Source organism: Heliangelus exortis, chromosome 1 (genome assembly GCF_036169615.1).
Source record: "Heliangelus exortis chromosome 1, bHelExo1.hap1, whole genome shotgun sequence".
Taxonomy (NCBI): domain Eukaryota; kingdom Metazoa; phylum Chordata; class Aves; order Apodiformes; family Trochilidae; genus Heliangelus; species Heliangelus exortis.
The window spans coordinates 88,468,231-88,483,471 of NC_092422.1; the positions used below are offsets into that span (position 1 = coordinate 88,468,231).

Genomic DNA, 15,241 nt, shown 5'->3' on the forward strand with positions numbered 1-15,241 from the left:
GCTGAGTTGGAAGGGCTCATCAGGATAACAAGTCCAACTCCTGTCCCTGTGTAGAGCACACCCAGAATCACACCACATGCCTGAGAGCATCATCCAAATGCTTCTTGAACTCAGGCAGGCTTGGTGCTGTGACCACTTCCCTGGGGAGCCTGTTCCACTGCTCAGCTGCCCTATGGGTGAAAAATCTTTTCCTTATATGTAAACTAAACCTGATTCAACTTCCCACCATTTCCCTGAGTCCTGTCTTCAGTAACAGGAATGAAGAAACCACTACCAGTCCCATCTCTGCCCTTCATGAGAAAGCCATAGACTGCTATGAGTTCACCCTCAGCCTCCTTTTCTCCAAACTGAACAATCCCAGTGACCTCAGCCGCCCCTCATAAATCATTCTTTCCAGACCCCTCACAATCCTTGTTGCTCTCTTTTGGACACTCTTCCAAAGCTTGACATCTTTATACTGCAGTGCCCAGAACTGCACACAGCACTCAAGGTGAGGCTGTACCAGCGCAGAGCAGAGTGGGACAATCCCCTCCCTTGACTGCCTGGTGATGCTGTTTTTAATGCACCCCAAGACACGGTTGGATCCTCTGGCTGCCAGGGCACACTGCAGGCTCACGTTCAGTCTGCCACCAACTAGGACCCCCAGGTCCCTCTCTGCCTTGCTACTCTCCAGCCACTCATCCCCCAGGCTGTACTTGCCACCAGGGTTGCCCCATCCTAAGAGAAGAACTCAGCACTTGCCTTGTTAAACTTCATGTGGTTGGTGATTGCCCATCTCTCTAACCTGCTGAGGTCTCTCTGCAGGGCCTGCCTGCCCCTGAGGGAGTTGATTGCTCTTCCCAATTTAGTATCATCTGCAAACTTGCTTAAAATTCCTTCCAATCCTGCATCCAATCATTGATAAAGATGTTGAAGAGGACTGGGCCAAGGGACCCCTGCAGGACCCCACTAGTGACCAGTTACCAGCCTGATCTTACCCCATTCACTATCATTCTTCGTGCTTGACCTGTGAGCCAGTTGCTCAGCCATCGTTTTGCATGGTTGTCCAGCTGTATGCTGGACATTTTATACAGGGGGACACTATGAGAGACAGTATCAAAAGCTTTCCTGAGATCCAGTAATACTATATCCACTGGCTTCTCTTGATCAGCTAGGAGGGTTACCCTGTCATAAGAGGAAATCAAGTTTGACAGGCAGGACTTCCTCCTTGTGAAGACGTGCTGGCTGTGGCCAATGATTCCATTGGCTTCCAGATGTTTTTCAGTATCTCTCAGAGTAATCTTTCCCATAATTTTACCAGGCACTGAAGTTAGACTGACTGGCCTGTAGTTTCCAGGGTTCTCCTTCTTGACTTTCTTGAATATTGGTACAACACTGGCCAGCTTCCAGCCAACTGGGATCTCTCCAGATTGCCAGGACCTCCAAAAATAATTTAGAGATGCCTCATGGTTACCTCAGCCAGCTCCTTGAGGATTCTTGTATGAATGCCATCAGGCCCCATGGACTTGCAGGGATCTAACTGTAGCAGCAGATCCCGTACAAGTTCAGGGTCAACTAAGGGCTGATCTTCCTTGCAGTCATGGTCCTCCAGGTCTAGGCATTGACGCCTCCTTGATCCTTAATCAGCATTGAAGACAGAGGCAAAGAATGCATTAAATACCTCTGCTTTGTCTATATCCCTACTGGTGAGGTGACCCTCCTTATCCTGTAAGGGACTGATGCTGTGTTTACACTGACTTTTGCCGTTAATGTATTTGAAAAATATTTTTTATTGTCCCCCACAGTTCTGGCCAACGTCAGCACCAGTTGAGCTTTGGCTGCTCAAATTTTCTCCCTACAGTATTTAGCAGCATCTCTATATTCTTCCCAGGTCACCTGATCTAGCGTCCACTGGGCATACACCTTCCTTTTTTTGTCTGATTTGTAGGAGCAGATCCTTTTTCAGCCAAGCTGGTCTTCTACCTCTTCTGCTTGACTTGTGACAAGGGATTGACTGTTTCTGTGCCTGTACCTCTTAAGAGGTGATGTTTAAAGAGTGACCAGCACTCATGAACTCCAGCACCTGCAAAAATATTTTCCCAGGGGACTTGGCCTAGAATCTCCCTGAGCAAACTGAATACTGCTCTCTTCATGTCCAGTGCTGAGGTTTTGCTGGCAGTTTTCCTCTTGTCAACAGAGATTTTTAACTCAATTCCTTCATGGTCACTGTGGCTGAGATGATCTCTGATCACCACTTCACTCCCAAGATCCTCACTGTTGATGAGCAGCAGATCAAGCTGGGCATTCTTCTGAGTTGGCTCCCTTATGACCTGTTCCATTAAGCTGTCTTCCAGATGGCTTAGAAGTGGGGTATTGTGGATCAGGACTAACCTGCATTGGAACAGCTGTGTGAAATTAGCCCATGCAAGTTAAGCCTGGCTCTTGCCAAGAGCATTCATCCTTAGCTTTCCAAGGAGCTGAAATCTACCAGGAGAAGAAAAATTCCAAATGTGTTGAGGTTTTGCTGTATGTGTTGAGGTTTTGCTGTATGTCTTTCTGATAAACTGTGCATGGCTTTAACACTATTGTGCAAGAACCTGGCAGTTCATATAGGTATGAATGGTCCTGGCCCATCTATTAAAGTGCTTTTTCTTCTCCAGAGTCAGTACCAGGTTTCTCAGATGAAAGAGAGTAAGCAAACGGAGTAAGCAAAGTACTTTACTACCAAAATTTCTTTTCCCTCTCTCAATAATCAGTTCCATCCTGGCACCCAATTGCTTGCATTTCTTCTAAAAAAGACCCTGAGTCGTGGTAGATAGGCTTCAGGACAGAGGGAACATTTTTTACACCATGTACTATTCTCCTGCTTTTCTTTCCCTTGGCAGATGGAACTCCCAAAATAATTTCTGCCTTCAGTGAGAAAGTGGTGAGCCCAGGAGAGCCAGTCTCCCTTGTGTGCAACGTGAAGGGGACTCCTTTGCCTACCATCACCTGGACACTGGACGAAGACCCCATTGTCAAGGACAGCAGTCATCGTATCAGCCAGATGATCACATCCGAAGGGAATGTGGTCAGTTACCTGAATGTCTCTAACACTCAGGTCCAAGATGGGGGAGTTTATCGCTGTACTGCCAACAACTCTGCTGGAGTCGTCCTGTACCAGGCTCGAATAAACGTAAGAGGTGCTTGTCAAATCAGCTCCTCAAAAAAGCACACATAACTCATTGTAGTGGAGAAGAAGATTGTTGCATGTGATGAAATTAGTCTTGGAATGCCAAAACCAGCTTACTGTTTTTCCTCTCCTTTTCTTTCCCCCCTCTCTTTTCCCACCTTGCCTCTCCAGCCCTATCTAGAAAGTATATGGTATGGTTAAATGTTGGAAGAACCCTCTGGCTTGTGTTCTATAGTCTATTTTTCCTAACCTCATCTCTGTCAGTTCATGGTTTCTTTAGTTGGGTCCTGCTGTGCATGGATTTTTTACTTTTTCTTTCTTCCATTACTTGTCCAGCTTTCATTGTAATTATTCGTGTATACAGTACTTAAGCTTGCATTTCTAGCTCTACACGGCATAATACCCATCCTCATGGAATTATACTTTATATACTTCAAAAAAGGTGCGACTTTGTCAGTGTTCTCATGTGTAGCAGGATTCTAGCTTTGTATCAATTTTAGTATTTCACATTAATTAAATCATCTTCAGCCTCTCAATTTGTAATGCAGAAAAGATTTTATCAGGCAAGTGTCAGATAATGCAAACATATACCCCCACATAATTAGTATGTATGCTTCAGGGTAAGGAAAAACTAGAGCATATACAGATTAGAGAAACTGCTTAAGTAACTCTTAAAAGCAAAAACTGTCAAATGCTAAGAAGTATACAAGCTGCATGTGTAAATGTCCTTAACATTTGCATATTCAGAAAAAATATAATCATGTTTCCTCAAGAAATCGTGCCTTTAAATTGTTTTCAGGAGTTTCTTTTTACCTTTCCAGGGCCAGCAAGCATTCGGCCCATGAAGAACATCACAGCAATAGCTGGGCGGGACACCTACATCCACTGCCGTGTCATCGGGTACCCCTATTACTCCATCAAGTGGTACAAGAACTCCAACCTGCTGCCATTCAACCATCGTCAAGTGGCATTTGAGAACAATGGAACACTGAAGCTTTCAGATGTGCAGAAGGAAGTAGATGAGGGTGAATACACATGCAATGTCCTCGTTCAACCCCAGCTGTCCACCAGCCAGAGTGTGCACGTGACGGTAAAAGGTGAGGCCAGCTCAGAGAACTAGAGACAAGCTAAAGGCTGTGCCTTTTATAGAGACACAGAATTGCACACATGGGATTGTGCTGGCAGATAGATAATGAGTGCTTAAGGAGGTTAATCCAGGTTTGTGTTTATTTTTAATGATGACATAGATGCTAATCAGTCACTGTGTCTTGTTCTCTCTTGACTTTTAACCTCCTTCATTCAACTAGGAAAGTATTGCTTTATAAGTGGAAGCTTTGCAAAAACAAGCATTCTATGAAGAGTTTTCCCAACCACAAGATAGTAAATTAAGGTTCTGTCACCTAAGTCTTGCTGGTAACCATTTCCCTGCTGAATGATAACATTCACATTTTCACTAGCCACTGAGTTTCCAGCATATAAAAAATAAGCTGAGAATTTTGATATATGTGTTTCTGCCAATAAGCAGAGACAGGAATTAAAAGCATTAACCATACTTTACTCTTACTCAGTGTGCTTTTCTGAGTTTCCTTGATGCTTAGAAAGTTACCACTGTAAATAAATGTGACTTTAAATTCTAATAGGAAGCTTGAATCAAGTAGTCCCAAATCAAGATGTTCAGATGGACCTGAAAAACTTCAGCAATAGATGAGAACAGGAAATTTTTAGCGTTGTATTCTGACTATTCTGATATTGGCAACATTCAGACCTATTCACAAGGACACAAAAGACAGAAAACCTGATTGCAGTAGTTCCTAGGTTTAAGCAGTGGGGTCACCAACTAGTGTGCTTCATGTGAACCTGTAGTAAGAATTGAGGTATATTTTCTCTATTCTTGAAGTTCTTAGGAAGCTTCCCTAGATTTTTTTTTGGAGGGACAAGAGAGAAAGGAGGGGAGGAAGGCTGATTTTTGTATCTGTTCTCAGATAAAACACAGAGGAGAACACTTAAGGTATTTTGTGGGTTTTTTGTGGTTTTTTTTTTTTGGGTTTTTTGGGGGGTTTTTTGGGGGTTTTTTTGGTGTTTTTTTGTTTGTTTTTTTTTTTTGTTTGTTTGTTTTTTGTGGTTTTTTTTTTTGTTTTTTTTTGTTTTTGTTTTTGTTTTTGTTTTTGTTTTTGTTTTTGTTTTTGTTTTTGTTTTTGTTTTTGTTTTTGTTTTTTTTCCTTGTCTGGAGTGATGTAATTGCTAATTATTTCAAGATGCTAGGATGATTAGCTTTAATCCACTAGCAACTGGGATTCTGAAAGGCATGACATCTCATACACCTGAGACCATCAGTGGGACTGGTCACAGAAGCCACAGCGTAGAAAGATAATTTAAGCTAATTTCACCAATTCTTTTCATGTATGTGGTACATTGATTGACACTGCAATAATATGTCAGGTCTAGTGAAACAGTTTAAGAACTCAGCACCAAATCAGTAATTGTGTTGCTCCTGCACCAACAGTCCTCCATGGTCAGTCTGACGGGCAATGCTGCCTCTTAAATGATGCCGTCCTTCAAATGACTATCAAAATTTATGTAGCCAGAAAAAAAAAAATCCAGCAGTCCGTCCTTACAGCTGGAGTGTTTAAGTCATGCTAGCTGACACCTCAGGTTCAATACTATTTTTTCTTCCATTACAATTTTAAGCTTGACAGTTCCTCCCCTAGAAAGCAGATTGCAGCTCTATCAATTTTGACTGAACTGCAGCTTTTATCAATTATTTGACTTCCTTGGAGGCGTTCTAGTGTATGTCTGGATATTCAGCAAACCATTCTGACCATAGGCTGGTCAGAAATCTCAAACAGTGACTGCATGTACTCTGGATAACTTAGATAGACACATGGCACATTTGTAGAGTGCCAATGGCTGAGCTGCCCTCCACCTGTGCTACAGCCTCATCCTGCATTTGCTCCGCCTGTGCAGGGTGAGTTGCAGTGTCACAGGGGATCCATGGCACGTGCAAAGCAGACTTGTCAGCTCACACCTATCAATCTGCAAAGCCCAGGTTGGCTGCAAAGTACCCTAGGTACTTCAGCATGCCTTGGCCTTGACAGGACATTATTATTTAAAAAAAAGGTCAATATCCTGTCCTCATATGCTAAGCCCAAAATGTCAGAAGGTGAGCTTTGTATGTCAAACCTGAAAAATTTTCAAGGTTCTGCTATTGTAGCTGTAGGTCAAAGTTGCCACAATGTTTGGTTTTTGTTTTGTTTTTGTTTTGCTGTTTTTTTCAGATGCCTAGGTATAGGTTTTTTCCGCATAATAATTTTATCTAACATATTATCAGAGAGTCAAAAGCACCCCATTGCTTCGAGATATTTTTTGCTGTCTTTTCATTTTATAGATTCTAAAGTTAATGTGATGAGCTTTCAAGCACTTACATTTGATTCAGAAAAATACAAAGTATGACCCAGATTGCATAGTAGAGGTTTAAAGTGCTCTGATATATGACATTTTAAGAAGGATTAAATCAGTGCCTATCTTATTCTTTATATCTCAGCTTCTTTTGCCAACAGTCTTCTTATTTGTTCTTCAGAGAAACAAGGAGAATTATTACCTGTCTTCAACATCATAGGTCCTTTGGTTTGTTCTCATTTCTGCTAAAAACTTCCTGCGTGAGCTTAAACCAGTCATCTACAGGGGGATTCAGAATAAAGGATAACTAATGAGCTGTTACTTGGTGTTTGGTTTCCTCCAGGTTTTGTTCTAAAGACATAATCATTGATTTCCTCATGAGCTTTTCTGAGTTGATAATCTCTGTGGTTTAGAAGTTTTTCAGAAACAATACATTCATTTTCAAAACACCCCTGGGTGATCATGAGAACTTTGGCACGTGGCAGCTGAGACACAGACTCAGAATTTTAAAGCACCCTCAAATTTTGGTATGTTCAATTTCAGAAGCCTGCAGCTTGATTTTTTTAGTTTGTATGCTGTTATATAGCATGTATATGTTCAAAGATCTGCTTCCATTGAAATGACATTGCTTCTAAGAGCTTTTTCCTTCTTCAGATCAGTCACATTACCCATCTTAGTAACCTCCTGGGAAAGACAGATTTAAGTCATTTAATCAGCATTATCTGAGAGAACTGTGGCAAAATTTAATACAGAATTTGGCTCTACAGGGCAGTATTTATCTGCATTATGCATACAACTCACCTTACTTGTCTGCAGTCCTCTGCCACATTTACTGTCCACTCTCCAAACTCCCCAGTTCTTGAAAAATCCCCTTGTTCTGTCTTGATAAAAGAAGTGTTCAAATAAAGATATGCAATAGCATAAGCATATAATTAAATGCAAGAGGGCTGCCCATTCTGTAGATTATTTGGGGATTTGCAAACATCCAAATGAAAGCAATGAGGACATTCATTGGAAATTACTAAGATCTCAGATAGCAGAACAGAAAGTTTCTTGACAAGTTCTTCAAAATTAAATCCTGACTGCCAGAGAAACTAAGAGTGGGGCTTATTCCACCTTGCTGTGCAGGCTCTCACCTGGCAGGCTGTCAGAAAGGCAAAAGTTTGGACCTGGGCACTTGTGTGCTATTTGACCTCAGGAAAGCTACTTTTTTTTCAGTTGCTGGTCAGAAGAACCGAGTGGACAGCACATGAAATAAATGATGTCCTGGTCTGCCTAGCCACCTATCCCAGAGATCTGCAGATTCCAAATAACTTTTCCATGGAGATGTGGCACATCACCCCCACCCACCATCCCTTAACTGTCCCAAAAATATGGATCTTGGAAGCTATAAGCTGGATGCTGGGACTTGAGTGAATAAACTGGCAGGAAAATATGCAGGCTTCTGCTTGGCAGACAAAGCTTTGTTGGAACTATTCCTGAGTCCTAATAGAGCGTTTTGGAAATCAAGCCATCTCAACATTATTTTTTTATATTTAAACAAATTAATTGACCAGTTCTGACAAAAAGCCATGAAAACCACCCGCTTTGTGAAGCATAGCTAACACAGGGGTGTGGTAAGAATACAACTATACTTAATTTATGTATTTTACTTGTTGACCACTTGCCTTTGCAAGTGTTACATCACTCTTTCAAGATGTTTTGCTTTGGCCTGTGTTAAATGCAATTTTATATTTAGCTTTTTTGTGAAGTAAGCTGAGTTCCCTCTCTTCCCCCTCCTGCAAAGTGGGAACAGTAGTTACTGGCATCCACAGAAGTAATCATTGAGATTAGCCTTGCTAAGTATACTGCACAGGTCTGCGCCAAGAACATAATTGCTCTTAGCAGCACTGTTTCTTACTCTCCATTTGGCCCAGCTCTAGTGGTTTGCCAGTGGTGTTCATACACAGCTGCTGATGGCAGAGGATTATAGAAGTGAGACATAGTAAGGTGAAAAATATTTTGTAGAAGGTGTAGGGTTGTGTGTTCATTCGTCTAAGTATAACCTATCCTCCTTAGTCTTCTCCATCTCATCCAAATCCTGGTTCTTCTGCTTTGGGTTCCAAAACCAGTTTGTCCTCTATGTGTTTCCCATCTCCATCCTCATTTCCTCAGTGCTTTGACCACATGACTCAAAACTAGCCTTCCCTTTCAGAGTTCGCAACCTTCCTCAGCCTCCAGTTACAGTCCTCTCTTTATGCCCATCTTCCCTTTCTTCATCTCCACAGGGTTTCACTCTGCCTCCCCTTTATGTGAGTTTTCATCCACTGTCAGAGGTACCTCATCCCATTGCTTCCCAGTCTTGAATCCCCAGACAGTGTCCACTTTACCAACCCTCCTCACCACTACAATCCCACTGCAAGCCTGCTCCCAACTTCTGACTTGTCCACGTTGCCTCTTAATCCAGTTCTGGAATCCCCTTTGTTAAATTGTGTAATTCTCTGAGCTTCTACTCCAGCACTTGCTGCTACTATCTACATTGCCAGCAATGTAGGCTGGATCCCCACTCTTGTCCCTTGGTCCCCACATGTCTTTTCTTTCTCTCTGCATAGAAAAGCATTGGTTTTGTGCTTTCTGGGCCCAGTGTGGACACCTGCATGAGCATTTGAGAGAAAAATGGTTCAGTGGTGGACTAGGAAGTATCCTACTTTAATGGTTGGACTTGATGATCTTAAAGGTCTTCTCCAGCTAAAACAATTCTATGATTCTAAATCTTTCTGCTTTTTATTTCTGACATCTCATGAGATTTAACCTGCCCCATTTGGCTGAAAGTGACTCAGCCACCAAAGGTAGTGCGTGCTAAGATGTGCTCAGTGCTGCTCAAACCCTTAGAGCTCTCAGCTGTTAGTCACTAGAAAATGTCTTCTGAGGATGTGTTAATTATGGGAGTTTTGTCTATTTAGATACTTGCTTTTGCTCAGACTGCAAAATTTGGACATCCTTGTGATGACTTTTCAATAGAAACTGCAAGAATATCTGGTGCTAGTGCCATCATCTTCTGAACTTGAAATCCAAACTGCTAACCATGGGGCAGGTGGTACTTCTCAGAATATGAAAATGTCTTTCTGTGTTGCTTTTATGGTAGTATCAATATATACTCTATCCCTATTTTTCCCCCTCCTGCCATACTCTTGGAAACAGCGAAACAGTTGCAGCTGAAACTTTCCAGCTGCAATGACTCAGCTTGAGGCAGACACCTGGCCTGAAAAAATTATATCCAAATACAAGTCAAACTGTAAGCAAATGAAGAATAGTCCTATGAAGAAAAGTGTTGGCAAACCCCATCTATAAATTTCATATTTCTATTGAAACACAACCTGCCAAGTGGCAATATGGTAAAATAATAATAGCAGCAACTCTTCTACAGCATTTTAGTAGATCTCAAAGCATTTTAGAAACAGGATTGAGTCATTATTGCCATTTTTTCCATTATTTTGGAATTTATAGTTTTCTCAGCTACAGTAAAAGCCATCAGTAGCAAGTGATGATTTTCTTTTCATCAGTCTCATGGGACACACTTCTCATGTAAACAGCCTACTGCTATTCACACTTCTCCAACAGAAATTAATTGAAAAAGAAGCCCCTGAGAGGGAAGGGTGCAGCACCATTAAGATAAAAAGTACAGTGTTCAAAATGTGTGTTTCTTGTCTTGTAGAGCTTCTATAGTTCATTGAGTTAGAAGGCTTCTCATTGCCTTATGCCAAAGTGGTAGCACTTCACCTGTTGTGCATCACATAGAATCATAGAATCATAGAATCATAGAATTGGCTGGGTTGGAAGGGACCTCAGAGATCATCAAGTCCAACCCTTGATCCACTCCCGCTGCAGTTCCCAGCCCATGGCACTGAGTGCCACATCCAGGCTCTTTTTAAATATCTCCAGGGACGGAGAATCCACCACTTCCCTGGGCAGCCCATTCCAATGCCTGATCACCCTCTCCATAAAGAAATTCTTTCTAATATCCAACCTAAACCTCCCCTGGCACAACTTGAGACCGTGCCCTCTTGTCTTGCTGAGAGTTGCCTGGGGGGTTGCTGACCCCCCCACCAGCAACACCCTCCTTTCAGGGAGTTGTAGAGAGTGATGGGGTCTCCCCTGAGCCTCCTCTTCTCCAGGCTGAACAGCCCCAGCTCCCTCAGCCTCTCCTCATAGGATCTGTGCTGGAGTCCCTTCACCAGCCTGGTTGCCCTCCTTTGGACCTGCTCCAGGACCTCAATCTCCTTCCTGAACTGAGAGGCCCAGAACTGGACACAGGACTCGAGGTGTGGCCTCGCCAGCGCTGAGTACAGGGGCAGAATCACTTCCCTGGACCTGCTGGCCACGCTGTTCCTGATACAGGCCAGGATGCCATTGGCCTTCTTGGCTACCTGGGCACACTGCTGGCTCATGTTCAGCTTCCTGTCAATCCAGACTCCCAGGTCCCTCTCTGCCTGGCTGCTCTCAGCCACTCTGTCCCCAGCCTGTAGTGCTGCATGGGGTTGTTAAGAAGAATTGTACCAGCCTCTTGTTCACTTGTTTTTTGGTTTTGTTTTATTTTTTTTTTAGAAAGCAAACAAAAATTAGAGGGGCTATTTCTAAATACATAGCTTCATCTTGCAACTATTTGAATAGATTCTCCTCATCTTTCCTGGGAAGTATCTAGCTTTTCCTAGTATAGAAAGCGTTCTTGGTGGATTGGCATTGCAGATGAGTTCAGGGGGGACTGGTTTAGATAGTGAAAAATATGCAGGAAAAAAAGGGGAAAACCATCAGAGGAAATTTTTGAAGGGTTCTTGGGACAATGGGGCATTCCATCATCAAACAATTTGCTAATCCCTTTGTGCTTCAGTCTGTGCAATCTGTCTTGTCTAAGACATAACTACTTCCCTGTCCTATTGACTGAACCTTGCCAATTATTTTGAGTCAGAAAAAAAATATTGGCTCTGATGTCCTTTAGATACATCTTTCATTATATGACTTTCTGTCTTTCTTTCACTCTTCTGTATCTATTTTGATCTCTCCAAGCTTTTTGGAACTTCTTCAGAGAGAAGTATTCAGATTTCTCAAAGTGACTGGAGTTGTCATATGCAGAAATCGTGCAAGAGCCATGTCATAAAAATGGATGTGAATGTCCATTCATGCAAAAGATCCTGAAATAATCCACTTAACAGTCATTCTTAGGTCACACAATGGGCATGGGGACTTGTTAAGGGGAGCAAGCAGTGACAGCAGTCTGATTTAAGGGAACATACACTTCTACAGTGATTATCTCCCATGTGAGAACCCCAGCATCCAAGTACCTAAATATAAGACTAAAACAGTCTGGTGTTCAATATGTGAGATTTGACAGGTGTTTGTATGTTTTTTGCCATTCAACATACAACAACTCAAGGTTAGCACTGAATTAAAAGAGAGCTGACTTAGATTCTTTAAAAGTTCACAAATGTCATGTGGATGCTGCAGTTAAGTGTCTTATTTTGTAGCAGTACATTTCCTATATACTGTACTCCTAGTGACTCCACTTCTGACACTGCAGATAATGGTTACCCAAAAATGTATGTTCAAGTTGTTTCATTACTATCCTAGCCTTCATGATGAGGAACTAGTGTGTGCAAATATACAAGTTTTCACTTAAGTCTAAAATAAAACACTCTGGTTTTGTGCACACTCTTTAATCTTTCAAATACAATTTAAGTTGGTGTACAGATGTGTTTATGAATTGTGTAAAATTTATTAAATCAGACAAAAAGCCTCACCTGAGGAGTTCAAGTGTATCTGTATATTATGCTTGGGTTTATTAAAAGCTAGATGCCTTCTCACTCTTACATTGAAGCTTTATTTAATTTGGTTTTGGAAGAAGGCATGTTCTTGCTCTTTTTTGTATGTATTCTGTCAGTTCTATTTGAAATACTTTCTTTTCTTTTTTAAGATTGCTCTTAAAGTTTTAAGTACTGCATCAAGTTAGTTTCAGCTACTAATGGTTCTTACTTACATATGGTAAGTACTTAAGGAAAGTGAGCATGCTGGCCTAATTTCAAGTCAATGTGTATAATAACCTGCAAAAAAAGACAGCATCAAGCCTGTGGAAACAAAATGGTAGTATAAATATGAATGTTTATATACAGTTCTGAGATAAAGGTGAAATAGAAGCTAGTTTGAAATAAGTCACACAACTGAGGGGAATGATATTCAGAGCCAGAGATCTGTTGAAGTCCTCTCTCTCTCTTTTAAATCTGAAACTTTTGTGTCTAGTGATTTAGTTGGTTTCAGCATTTCACCGTGTTACCTTAGGAAAAAGATCTGTTTAAATCTTGGAGGGGCTAAGCAAAGGCAATAGTTCTGGACAGTGTTACAAAAGTATAGTAAAAATAACTAAGTGCTTTTTAACACCTAGCATGAAAGTGAGGGGGTTTTATCAGGCAGCACTTTAACAATAAAGGTAACTGCTTGTTGTGTTAATGTTCTCTTGCAGCTGCTATCTTATCTTCAAATCAAAGAGGCTTTCTCTTTGAAAAAAATAAATAAAAAATACATCCCCTTGGGCAGAGAACTGAGCTTCCCACCATCCTGGGTTTGCAGGGTGCTTAATATGATAAGGGCATGCACTTTTCCCCTCACAAAGAAGGCCGAAAGGAAGTGATTTGGTAGATGGATGAGACATGAAATAAAAGCACTCTTCATTTCTACACATTATTTTCCATCTTCTCCTATTTTGGAGGAGCTCTCAGAATAGTATCAGGGAAACTGAGCTACCAATGTTGCATTACAGGAAAGGGGAGTGGGGACTAAGGCGATGGGTAAAGTCTCTCTTAAGCTCCCCTGGGAAATATGCACAACTCCATTTGTTCTGCTACACTCAGTGACAGTTCTGATAAAATTCCACAGATTGTTGTGGTAAGATTTTGAATAGATTTGAATACTGGTTAATTTTGGTTAATTAAGCTACTAATAGAGGGAAATGTGCAACAGCAGAGACATTTACAGGGATTATTTTTTTTTTTTTGCATATACCCAAAAGGCCTAAAAAATGTACCAATATTCCCTCTTTCAAGACAGGATACATTAGCACACAATGAGGGAGCAGGGTATGAGGCTCAGCTCAGTAAATATTATTAACACCTGAAGGACATGTCCTGATGATAAGGCTCAATACATACAACAAAGAAGCAGAGAAAAATTGTGCTTCACGTGCAATTGCTCAGACTATCACCTATCAGGGATGCAGCAGTTTAGGAGAAACAACCAATAACTAAGAAAACTTACTAAACTGTGGCTAGGCCTTCAGCAAAGACTAGATAGAGTTTGGGCTTTTGCTTTTCCAGTGCATGAAATCAAGGGTCACAAAACTGCCTTAGGAGGTAATGTAATTTTGTAATCAGCTGATGAACCTGTTTTGAGAGTATTCAGTTTCAAAGACGTTTTATATTGTGGGCACAGCTCCTGCAACTGTGTTGTTGGGACAAAATCCATTAGAGAACTTTTACTGAATGTCAGCAGAGGCTGACATTCATTTTACTATGCGGAGCCACAGGAGACAAACACCAAGTTCACAACACAGCTTCAAGAGCCAGGCTATCTGCAGCATACTCTGTTTTATTGAATCATCTCAGCAGTTTTTTGCAACACAACTCCCATGGAACACAGGGCAAGAAATTAAAGGATGTTCCTCTGCTAATGGAGAGCAGTATGGAAGCCCTCCTTGCCCTCCTTTACAACAGTCTCCCAGAGGTACAGAAGACCTTGCTGGGGTACAAAAACATAATTTAAATCTTCCTGCATTAGCACTAATGAGGCTGGCCCATGCTCTTCTTCTTAAATAGATACTTAATTCAAGCACTCATCAATAAAGCATTCCCAAGACACTGAGCTTCATTTCATGAAGCAGAGATTTTTACTCTTTTGCTTATTTTGGGTAGAGGAAGAAACATCTCTTCCTTGTACACAAGCACACATACACATACAGCCCTCTATATATATAGTTAATGTTCAATATCTTATGCATAAAATAGCATAATTTAAGAAACAAATCAGCCTCTGAAGTGTGGTCAAACCAAAGCTACATACAGGGAAGGAAAATACTCCAATACATCTTGAAATATTTTAAACACATTGTAAATATATCAGTCCTACTATAACTTCTCTTGTAGTTAAACAAGTGTACATCTCTCTCAGTTTTTTAGTGCTATTTGGTAATGATATAGCTTTAGTTTACAAAAAAAGTAACCCAGATGCCATTATTCAAGCTTGATATTTTTTCTGTCAGGGATATAGGTCAACTTTTTAAGTCATAGATTGATGCAGATAGATATTTATATATATATTTGTCAACTTTTGTATTTCAGAAATTATTTGCCTGACTGCATATTTGAATTATTATTTTTTAATAAGTGACTTTTTGTAATTGTTTCCATCTTTAAACTAGCAGAAATAAAATTTATCTGCTATGTTAGGTCACCAGGAACTTCCTTTTTCAGCCCAAGCTGGTAAATACTGCAGCTGAAAAACCTTCTGCAGTACTTTATTGTAAGTTATTGCTAGACTATTTAAGTTTTTTTGAGTACTGATTTTAAATTACACAGTGGTTTTTAAAATGAGCTCCTTGTCAGGACAGCAAGCTGCTGCAGGTTGAATATACATTATATTTTATGAAGCAGAAATATTGGTTTCCTCTGTATC

The 15,241-nt window shown here is 41.0% G+C and overlaps 1 protein-coding gene across 1 annotated transcript in view; it reads left to right on the plus strand.

Moving 5' to 3' along the window:
• Positions 1 to 15,241, plus strand: part of DSCAM (DS cell adhesion molecule) — a 450,058-nt gene that overhangs the window by 275,941 nt on the left and 158,876 nt on the right. Inside the window, exons 7-8 of the mRNA XM_071752599.1 lie at positions 2,865 to 3,161; positions 3,973 to 4,248. Coding sequence (XP_071608700.1) covers positions 2,865 to 3,161; positions 3,973 to 4,248 — 573 coding nt within the window. The remainder of the gene's footprint in view (positions 1 to 2,864; positions 3,162 to 3,972; positions 4,249 to 15,241) is intronic.